At 35.0% G+C, this 11,691-nt stretch overlaps 1 protein-coding gene across 1 annotated transcript in view; it reads right to left on the bottom strand.

Moving 5' to 3' along the window:
* Positions 1 to 365: 365 nt before the first annotated feature.
* Positions 366 to 11,691, bottom strand: part of NBEA (neurobeachin) — a gene marked incomplete at its 5' end in the record, with an annotated part of 91,589 nt that continues 80,263 nt past the window's right edge. Inside the window, 3 exons of the mRNA XM_010158354.1 lie at positions 366 to 534; positions 4,809 to 4,935; positions 9,027 to 9,181. Of these exons, the coding sequence (XP_010156656.1) occupies positions 366 to 534; positions 4,809 to 4,935; positions 9,027 to 9,181 (451 nt within the window). The remainder of the gene's footprint in view (positions 535 to 4,808; positions 4,936 to 9,026; positions 9,182 to 11,691) is intronic.

The following is an 11,691-nucleotide window of genomic DNA, read 5'->3' as shown; positions in this document are numbered from 1 at the left end:
CAATATAGATACACTTGTCAATAATGTTGGAGCACAGTCTTCAGCTTACTTTCTTCTATGGGAATTGATTAAATTTTTAAATTGTATTTTCCACTAGGTTCTCAAAGTCAGGCTGAAACACATAATTATTCTGAGGAAGAAAAAGCAAACTATAGAGAGGTTTCTGCATTCCAAGATGACAGGATGTATCTCTACACTGCATCTCATTTAGAGGGAAAAAAAGGAATACAGAAGCTATCACTTTTAATTTCTTTAAATGAAATTAAATTCAAGGAAGTGAAATCACAACATATTAACAGCTGATTAATTTATCAAAATAGTTATATACAGTCTAGTGAAAATGAAAAATTGTTCACAGCAAATGATTAATAGCTAAGATAATATAATTTTAGAACAGAAACAGTACCTTCAATCAACAGCTCTTGTCCATGACTGCCCAACAATGTTCGGGATAGGAAAGGGGCAAAATCAACAAAAATTTCTCGCAGGAGAGGGGCCACCTTTTCTAAGGCTCTTTCAAGCTTTGCAGTGATACTGTGGAAAAACAGACACCATGATTGAAAGAACATTTAACAACAGAACTGAAATGATGTCAAGTCATAGCTGTTTTTAAAAGTTGCTGTAAGCTTCTTTGGAAAAGAGGATGATCATAATTTGATTAAACTTTACAGTGTTAAATGGATCAAGGTAAATGCAAATGTCCGGTCAGAGTCAGAAGTGTGGCAGCCTCATAAATTCTACAGCATTTACAGAGTACTCCAGAACAATTAAAATCTGTATTCTCATTTTGAAACGTGGTAAGAAGTATGCCATACATTCAAGTGTAAGTCTATTTCACCTATCTCAGCTTATATGTATCTCAGAATTTTATATACATTTGAAAGCTTGAAAACAGAAGATTTTATGCACGCAATGCAATCACTAGTAACTTGCTTTTTTGTTCAAGGTTTCAAATAGCAACATCTGGCACTGCAATGCTAAACAAGGGAGTGTATGAGGAAGTGTACTGGCACAGGTATCAAGAAAACCAATATTCTTCAGCTTTTAGGGAACATGGTCCCAGCTAAATGACTGCCTTTGCATTTATACTTCTCTGCCTGCTGAGACTATACACTCTTTGAAGCATGGAGTGTTCCTTAATTTCTACTTGTACAATGAGAAGGTGTTGTGAAGTCTATTTGCTTCTTAAATACCAGAAATAATATTCCTTTGTCTGAGGATACAAACCTAGCAATAGTATGCAAACATCAGCAAGTGTGCTAAGGATTGTAACCCTTAAGAGTCCTTCTTCCCTTTTAAAGTCTGACAGGGCCCTTTGAAACTCTTATGCCAAGGTTAAAAATCTGCTGCATTATGTTAAAGAATGAAACTATTTAAAATAGAAATGAAATTACATACATATTTTGGTCTACCAAGAATTTTTGCTGTTCTTTTTCAAACTGCTGGTGGCTGAAGGGATTTTCTTTGTGCTTGAGTTATGGCACCAAAATATTACTGGCATTTAAAAGCACAGTTATAGGAAGCAGTTACATTTATTGACAGAATCTAAGAGAATGAATGCTGGCATTTAATTTTTATATTGTATCTACTATCTATAAACACTAAATAAATGTGGAATTTTAAATTCTGATCACATGAAGATCGCTACATTTAAAAAGAAAACTAGCTGTCATTATAAACACATTGGAAGTTTTCCTTAATTTTCTTAAAATTATTTTACTGAACCTAGAGCTTATTTTCTTTCAATGTGCTGCTTTCCTATTTCAAATACAGATATCAATTTTCTTATATTCTAAAGGATGGATTCATATCACCAGCCTTTGTTTTAGATGATTATGCTAAATTCTCTACTGACTGTACTCGAAATGCAGGCAACTAGCTTTGAGTTCTTAATTTGCAACACTAATCTAACCCAACCTTTTGTTGATAGAGATAAAAAGCCTACAAGACCAATCCAGACTTCTCAAAACCATGTTTTAAAATATGCCTTCACTGTATATTGTTTTAAAAAGCCTAATTTTAGAGTTCACTTAACCTGAAAACTTTACATACAATTGAAAAAAATTCAAGTTGAGAAGTTTTTAAATTAAGATCAATTTTTATTTAAGAATCCAGTAATATAGGAGGTGTGGATGTGCTATTAATCAACACTTTGCTTGAGCTATTAATAAACACCTTGTTATCAAATGGATAACTGATGGATCTTGTATATCATGGATCTGTTAATGGGCAACTGGGAATAGTATTCTGTGAAAATGTGAGATCAAAGTTCAGCACTGTTTAAAAATGCATCTCAAAGGACAGAAATTAATATTTAAATAGAGAAAAAAAGAAATCCTTTTTCCTTCATATAAATTCCTGCCGCATTTACATGTTGAAACCTGACTTGAGTCCTTCAGTTTCAAAAAGAACAAGCAAAATTAGGAAAAAGAATACACAGAGACACCAAAAATGTTTCAGGGAAGTAGGTGGCCCATCTACTGCCTTTGCGGTACACACACACAGAGCAGCAATAAAGAAGAGAGACTGATCTGATTCTACAGCTGTTTCTAACATCTATTATACTTTATAATGTATCCTGCAATCATCAGGGAACTCCCTGTGGGGATTAATGTAACTAGTTGTCATGACTGAACTAGGAGATTTCAGGGTTTTGTTTTGTTTGTTGTTTTTTTGTTTTTTTAAAAAGAATTAATATTTTGGGTTTTTCCCAAAAATTTGCTTGGGTTATTCCAAGCAAATAAATTCTTAATAGCTTCCAAATACAAGATTATTTATTTTGCAGATTAAAGGTAACACATATCAGAAAATAAATAATATATATGATATATAAATACCTATAACATATATATATGAAGGTAATCAAACAGGACTGGAAGGATTGAAAGAACACAGCGGCAACATCAGATTAAAAAAAATACTTTTAAACTGTGAGCAAAGAGACCAAATGATCCCGTGGCCAGTTCTTACTACCTAGTGCTAGAACTGGCCACAAGGTAGTGCAATGAGTGGTGGGGGCACCCACTCTCCCAGTCCCAAGTATGCTACCTGCCCAGTCTCATTCCAGGCCAAACTTCTACCTCCAAATCAAGACTATTCAATGCCTGAAAGTCCAAGATCATGCTCCTGTTCACTTTTCTCTGCTTAGTCTACAGCCACAAGCAGCTCTTTTCTGATAGAGCGGCTATAAGGGAAGGTTTACGTGAATTAGCTTTCACGTCATGGTCTCTGACCCCACAAACAACTCTGATTTTCAATCTCATAAAAGCTGACGCAAATTAATTCAAAATTAGAAACCCCAATATTATCTATTATCAAAATAAAGTTTTAGTTGTTTCTTGGGGGTTGGGTGTGAGGGAAGTGATAAAAGCCCACAAGACATTTCTTGTCTTGATTAGCTTTAAGTTATCTACAATTGTGATATTGTGCTCCACATAAGTGTTTTCAGTCGCTAATTTCAGTTACTACTCAGAGTAGAACTATCTCTGAGTTCAAGTTCTGAGTTCAAAATCTGAATTCTAGATTTTGCAGCTGTCCTGCATCTTTGATGACAGGACAAAAACTTTCAAAATGCTTGTGAAAAAAAACCTAAGAACATTGCATTAGTTGAAATAACTGAAAAATAAACTGACTAGTGATCCAGTTTAATTTTAACATACCTCAGTATATAAATTTTAAAAAAGATTTCACCCACATCAAAGCACTGTCCTAACATATGAAGAAGATAGGAAGCAAAAGGAGCAGTTGAATTATGTCACAATTTTATTAACTTGTCTTGTAATGCTGTCAAGCAATAAATAACGCCATACAAATGGTCATTCCCTCCTTGATCATTTGCACCTTTTTGGAGTGGAGCCAACAGCCCTCACACTTTCAGCCTGGGCTGGCAACCACTGCAGTGTTTCCACCTACACCAATCACCTGACCCTTCAGATAGGACCAGCAAAAAAAGGCATTTTTTGCACTCTGTGTTAATTCACTGGATCACCAGTACTTTTTACAGGTTCCCTAGGATCCTTGATTTAAGTTTATTTCCTTTCTATTTCCTTAAGGAATGAAATTCTCTTTTTCATGATCTTGCAAGCTGATGAACAGCTAGGTTGGTTGCTGTCTCCACTCCAAACTCCTTAAAACGACACTTCAAAGTGGCTGGCCAACTAAGGAACACTTGCCAACTCCTTACTATACCCTCTGTCAGCTTTTTAGGGCAGATAGATGTGCACCTTGAGAAGGTAAAAAATTTGTCCTTGAGGTGTGCTGTGGCACAACGGAATAAGTTTACAAAATAATGATCTATTACACAAAGATATTTTATAGGGATTTCAGAGGGCATTTTCCTGGCTCCCAGTAAGAAGGGTATTAGCTATCCCGTGGCATGTGTCTCTTACAACACCAACTGAGATCTGCTGCACCATTTAGTTAGCTGCATGAATATATGTCTGGTTTCCTCCTCTCCAGATTAAATAGGGCTTTTGTTTGCTCAGAAGAGGTTGTGTGTCTCTTTCCATTCGCTAGTGCTCCATTGCCAAGTTCTGCTTGAGTTCCAGTTCTTACTGTCATTACTGAGCCATATAAAATGCTGGTCAACTAAAAAATTACTTCTAATGTGGTTTTAGTGTCTGGCATAGTTTGTTGTAGAGTTATTTTAGTACCAAAAAAGTATAAAAATACATATTATACTCAATTCATAACTAAAATATTAAATGAGCTAAAATTATATATCTTTTTCTATTTATACTATTTTGTATGTATGAAGTTGTTGTGGGAGGAGAAATTATAATTAATATTAAAAGATAGAAATTTTATACCTCATGTTTTCAGCTGAATCCTCTGGCATTGGAGCAACAGTTTGGACAGCTGGGAGGTTTTTGCTGGTAGCACCATTCACAAAGCTGGATGACGAAGAGGAAGAAGAAGATCCTGAGTCTACTGCACCTGTCCCCCAAAAAATACAGGTCTTAATTTAGTCTGAAGAAAGGTAACTTTCAGAGAATTTTAATACAGTCCTTGTCTTATTCATCTAGTTTTAAGTAAGGAAATAATATTATTTATTCTAAAACAATTAAAATCATTCCATATGATTATCATATAAATTAATACCTTACTTTTTTAGTATAAAAATAATAAGCTTACAAAGCTATTGAAAATTAGGCAAAATAAATCCTTACCTCATTTTCATTATTCCCAAATTATATTCCAAAGATGAAAATATTTTTACATCATCCTGTAAAGCAAGATCTTTCTAAAACAAAGGTATATTTAAGATGAGCTTGAGTGGAGAATAGAAGTTTATCTATTTTTTTTTTTTTTAATATATATATGAACACACTTCTTGGCTGCCCAGTTGTAACTACAGGCAGAAAATAAAATGCAAATTAAAAAATGACAGATAAGATAGAAAATGTATATTCCTTCAGAAAGTAATGGGAGAAACTAGTGTCTGAGGAGAATTAAGGCTTTTAATTTTATTTCTGTTTCCTTCCTTGAGTCAAGGAGAATTTTAAGATCGCACAAGCAGGGAGGGCAGTGGGGGTATCATTTCAATGGGTTGTGAACAGCTGCCTAGAAGAAAGATGCAGACAGAGCATACATTTATACTTTATGTGATCTGGGTCAGAGCTAAGGGCTAAACTTAGACTCTTAATGCCAATCTATCATGTTTGCTGAAATGGCACTGTGAGTTCAGCCTCTCTGAAGCAAACCAGCATCGGCTCAGAGTGGCCATGAAGGGTAACGGGAGCACTGTGACAAATGCTGTCCCTGTTCTGCTGCATGGTCCTTGTGCAACGCATCACAGCATGAGAGGTAGCAAGGAACAGCCTTGGAGTTGGAATTGGAGTTCAAAGCCTTAGGGACTGCAGTGCTTCCAGAGACAAGGGCGACAGGCAACAACATTTATCCAAGCGAGCAACAAGGGGTGGAGAACCACAGTTTAGAGATCAATGGCGTTATTCTGCCAATATTTTAAAATGATAAAAATAGTAACTCCTTGTTGCTGGTCAGTTTTAGCAGTTGATATATCATTGTTCTTTACATCACACAGGTATATATTATTTTCAAGTTTCCTGCAGAGTTCTACAAAGCAGTTATATTTTCTTAACTGCTTAAGCAGCCAGCTGACAGTAGAGGTTAAATGCTGGTCATGGTGAAAAACTCTCTTACAGCATGGATTAATTTTTTTTTAATTTGCCTTTAACTAATTTTTACTGATAAAATATTAAAAGTAGAAATGAGAATTTTGACTGGTTCATATAAGAAAATTTACATTCAAAACAGGAGGATTTACTGGGCTCGCTGACACTGGAGTAAGTGGTTAGGTTCAGAATTTAGACTAGGAACTGATTTAGCCTAATAATGTGAGTGGGAGGAGGGTTTTGGTTTATACCATGGGTTCTCATTTGGACTAAATGCAAATTGTAAATGTACCCAGACACACTGAGAAGGAAACACAAAAATATAAGGTGGCCATCTCTCCCAATATGGGAATCACAGCAACTTAGCTGGGAACAGGAGAGCTGAAAAAACCTTGCATTCAAAGACAAGGCTTCCTGTAGATGTGTATGTGTGTGTGCACACATATTTATATTACTTATGGAATTTATCTTATGTACATATATATTTATACATACATAAGTAAAATATTTTGATTGCTTCTTACTCTTTTCCTTACGCAGTCAAATTATTTTCATTAAGGTTTTTATCTAAAAAAGTAGTTACTAAATTATTTAATTTAGCTAGGTTCCTAGAAGGCCAAATAGATTAAGAACTACTGGATTAACCTAGAAGTGAAAATCAGGATATGAATTAGAGAAATCCAATCTAAAACCTGTAAAAACCAGATTCTTATATAAAGAGATGAAGGAAGGAAAACTATCTCTCAGAAGATACATTCAAAGCACTAAAAGGACTTCAGTAACATACATTTCATTACATCATGACAGTGACATTGACTACAACAGTGATGGCAGATGGAATGTAAACACCGACTGCAATCCATGAATAACAGAAAAACACACCTTTCTCACAAGCCCAGCACAGAATATACCTCAAAGAAAAAACTGTATTTCTAGAGTATCTGTGACATACTGTAAAAAACAACTGTAAATAGAAGGTCTGGGGGGACATCTAGTGTTTCTAAAAATTTGTCTACTGTTTCTTTTTACCATAGTAAAAAAAAAAAAAAGTGTTATTTAATGGAATTTTATACACTACTTCAAAATCATTAATAACATAAATAATTTCACAAACTCTACAAGTATATAAACCAGCAAGTAACTGGATACTTCATGTATATATCTCAAAAACTGACATACATGATGACTGTTTAAACTATTGTAGCCATAGCTCATTTAAAAATAGCAAAACAAGCATTTTAATCTACTATATATTTATATGTTTTCAATACTTTTTTAAACTGCCATTAATATGTTTAACATCTCTAAACTGCTGATATACAATTCAAATCTAAAAAAAGTTGGAGATGAAGGACTTTCTTAAGAGAATTCATCAATAAAGCTCACTCAGATGAATTCACGCATAAAAGGCTTTGTCAAATAAGATCACTAAAGAAGTTCAGAACACATACAGTTCTAATTAAATTTGATACTTGCTGAAATTCCACTGAATCAATACTTTTCCTTTAATCAAGCTAATCCATAGACTAGGAGACAAAACCAGTTGCATTAAAAAAAAAAAAAAAAAGGAAGCTATAAAACCTACCAAAAAAGCAGCCTGTAATCCACAGTGAATGTACCATGGTATCTGCAATACTGTCCTCTACTAAGGACAGTATTGGGGAAATGACTGATTTTAAAATGCAATTACTTACAAAGAAGGGCAACTACATTCCAGCCAAAACAGTTCACATCTTTAATCAGTGAGAAGAATGAAAAGCTTACACTATTCAGTATCATATGGAAAACAAGGTTTCCAATGTAGGATATTTTTTGCATGACATAAGAGTACCTAAAAGGAAATCCATTCAAGATTAACAGAAGAGGCTACACAAATGGAACTGTTCATAGAAGTGAAAACATTATTCAGAGCATTCATTCCTCCCATCTGCCTCAGGATAAATAGATTTTTAAGATTTTTTTTTTATCCTTAGTAAAATCAAAGTTCTATTACCAGGTATTAAAGGTAATCTGCAAAAGGAAAGAAAAAAAAATGAGTGTGCCTTCATATTATTCCGTAAAGCAGAAGGATGCCAAAAGCTTCCCCCTCCACTTTCTGCAACCCCCGAGAGATTTTCATTTTCTCAACCCTTGACTGAAGTTGTGATATCCTTGAAGAGAGCTCTTCTCTCAAGTGCTTTTACTCCGTTTAGAAAGAAAACAATAGCCAGACATTTCAAATGCGTTTAAGTAAACATCAGTTGCTCTCTGTAAGGATTAATTTCTGAATGGAAACCAGTCTCCATGGTTAACAGGCTCCTTTATGACAGACAATCCCATTATAACTATTATAAATAATTAAAAAAGAAGGTCTTGTCCTCCTCCCATACGTCACAAGAAACAAGTATTGATAAGACAAGACTGCAAAATTAGGTAGGTTCTTATTGAAAAACCACCCAAAAAATCATAGCATAATTTTCATTGACAAATAGTAATTTCCCAAAGTATTAACTCTCCACCATGTACAATATATTTATTAAGTAGCTATTTTTCTTTACTTTGATGAATAAGAAAGGATTAGTTGGTGTACATCATATAAACATCTACTGCAGAGCACTGGAGAAGTTAGCTTATTTCAACGCTAAACTACACTTATAAAACAGTATTAAAGCTATTTATTAATTTATTTAAGGCTGTGAAAGTCCCATGTGCACTATCAAAGGTTATAAACATACCTGAAGAGAAAACATTGGCTCTAATTAAGGCCAAGATTTAATAATTCCAGGTTTTTATTTTAGAAGTACAAAAACAGTAACAAAAAAAGATGATTAAAAAACAAAACACCACTAAAAGTAACAAAACAAAAAACAAACAAGAAAAAATGGGGGTCACAAAAATATTTAAGGACAATACCTGTTGTATTAATCATACTTTTTGGTGTAGCTCCTGTCGCAGCAAATATATTAGGTGTACTACCCGGTGGCAGTCCACTCCCAGCTGTAGCAGCTCCAACTGTGGTAACAGCCAGACTACCTGGAGGGGGTTTCTTTACTGGTACAACCACACTCCTGTGGAAGAAGAAACAGCAGATTACTAAAACTGCAAAATGGAGTCAGCAAGAGTTTTTGTTTATGATGGGATTATGCTGTGTTAATACACTACTGGTGAGGAACACGCAACAATGTCCATTTTCTCAACCTTTCTGAATTAGGGTAAGACTACATGAACTCACCCTAATACCATGCTCCTATGCTTTGTCTGCAGCTTCATCTGATTCTGAGAAACTTGATTTGTCTTTCAGTGCTCACAAAATGGAAAGACCCCACCACTTCATCGATATGTTGTCAACATCACTATCAGCTGTGTTCCAGATTTGCAAAGCTAAGTATTGGAAATGATGCCAGCACACTAGCAGCCTATATGCATGCAGTTAATGAGTATGTTAATTTGTTGATCTTACTGAAGTTATCTAAGATGATAATTTTTTTCCAATTCATCTGAATACAGGAGTTGATTCTTCAGTACTATTCACATACTGATCTTGCAAATATAGCTGACTAACAAACATAATTTTGCACTCAGTCTTCTGGAAAAATTTACATCCTCATTTAACACAGTAAATATTTGCTTTCACAAAATGGATGTCATATCCATTTAAAAATAAGTTCTAAAAAGCAGTCTTGAGATTTTGAAGCTTTTAAGAAGAGAACTAGGTTTTCATACAAAAAAAATCTGACATAGTAACAGATATATAGAGACAATATTGCATTAAAACAAACACATTCTCACCAAATCTTAAACCAATATTTTTTTTTTTCCAAATCTCAAAACTAAAAAACTTGTTGTATGTGTTAAAAGGAAAGAAGAAGAAAAATACTAGAGACAATTTTTTTCCCACTCCGGACACCTGTCATAGTGCAAGCAACCGTATTTACATTTCTCCCTTTAATATTTCCATTTATCTATAAAAACCCTGCTCCCAGAAAGTCTATTTAAAGAGAAAACCTGGGTTAAAATCAAACCTGAAACAAAAAATATTTTAAAATGGTAAAACATACATTTTCATCATCGTACACGTTTTCTGATTAAGCAGATACACTTTTCTTTAATATTGATCATTGAGGTCAAATAAAAGAGCAAGAAAATGCAACTATTTAGGGTAACGGCCACATTTTGCTCTAGAAGTTCCTTTGGTTACACTGCTGTGCAAATATGCTGGCACATGGTGGATCAAAAGGTGCAGAACAATTTTTTACAATAATGTAGTTTGTTCATATGTCTCTAAGTCCTCAGTCTACCTGGATTTTAAATACTGGTGAAACAAATTTTATTGATGATGTCATTGTGACAATTACATACAAGTGTTATCTTTTGCGACCTCCTCTATATGATGTCATTGTACAAAACGATCTGTAAGCAATTTTTTTCCTCACTTTTTTTAGAGGGGTAATAGTGCCAGTTGAAGCCTCTACATTCTGCACAACAGTTTTACCACTGCCCTGGAGCATGTAGTATTAGAAAGGTAATTCTGGGCATGTTGATTGTTTTCTGCCTCCTTTCATTTACATTTGGAGAAGATGAGTTTGCAGAATGCAATAGCTATTGAATAAGATACGTGGACCTAAAATAATTGCTTTTGTCTGTAGTTAATAATCTCTTACAACTGTTGTTGATATCAAGTGTTTACATAGCAGCAGCTACAGGTGAGCAAAGCCAGGTCTACATGGATAGATTAATCTGCTCCATAACACTGTGAAATTTCCTAAAATTAGCTCCTATCCACACGCAAAGATCTCTAGCTCAATTAATTCTTCAATCAAATACTTGAGTTCTGGGTGTTCAGGAATATTGAGTAAGTACTCAAGGGCAGAGTCTCTGTAGTGCTATAGAAAAACAAGAAGAAATTAGGACTTGTATCTTAGGTGAGAGCATCGCTCAGGTGTATCAATTTTGTGGGGTCTGTTGAGAGCTTAGCAGGCCTAACAGGCCATGATATCTTGGACCATGGGTTGCCATGGCAAATAAACATAGCGGTTAAAAACAGGACGTTGGAAGCAAAGAGGTGAACTGCCGAAATCGGCATAAGAAAGGAACACCGAGGACAGTAGAATCAGGTGATAAGCGCATGGACAGCTGAGGGCCTTGCTTAGGATATTCCGGTGTTGCAACTCTGCTGGAAAATGTCTAGGCAGAACTGAGGGGAAGGGAAACCGGATATAAATAGAAGTGCTTGTTGCAAATAAAGTGTCTCAGGATCTGCACTGATCTAAGTCCGTGCCTCAATCTGCCACAAATTTCATAAGGAAACTACTATAACCACCTACAACATCTTTGTAGAGAACTGCAATAGAATGACTAAGGCTGGTATGAATGAAGACTGAATAGGAATATTTGGGTGCTGAGGCACAAGAAGGATAGACTCAGCGAGAAAGACACATTTTAGACTGGGCTATGCTGGTGACAAATAGGATATCAGGTCATAAATCCCACAGGGATGTGTGCAGCCTCACAAGATTACTAGACCTTGGAGACAAAAATAGTGAATGGTGATGACTCAAAGAGGTGGAGGCAGGGAAGA

Source organism: Eurypyga helias, unplaced genomic scaffold (assembly GCF_000690775.1).
Source record: "Eurypyga helias isolate BGI_N326 unplaced genomic scaffold, ASM69077v1 scaffold9599, whole genome shotgun sequence".
NCBI classification, from domain to species: Eukaryota; Metazoa; Chordata; class Aves; order Eurypygiformes; family Eurypygidae; genus Eurypyga; species Eurypyga helias.
Note: the sequence above shows the minus strand (reverse complement) of the source record. Positions and strands in the feature narration are given on the sequence as shown.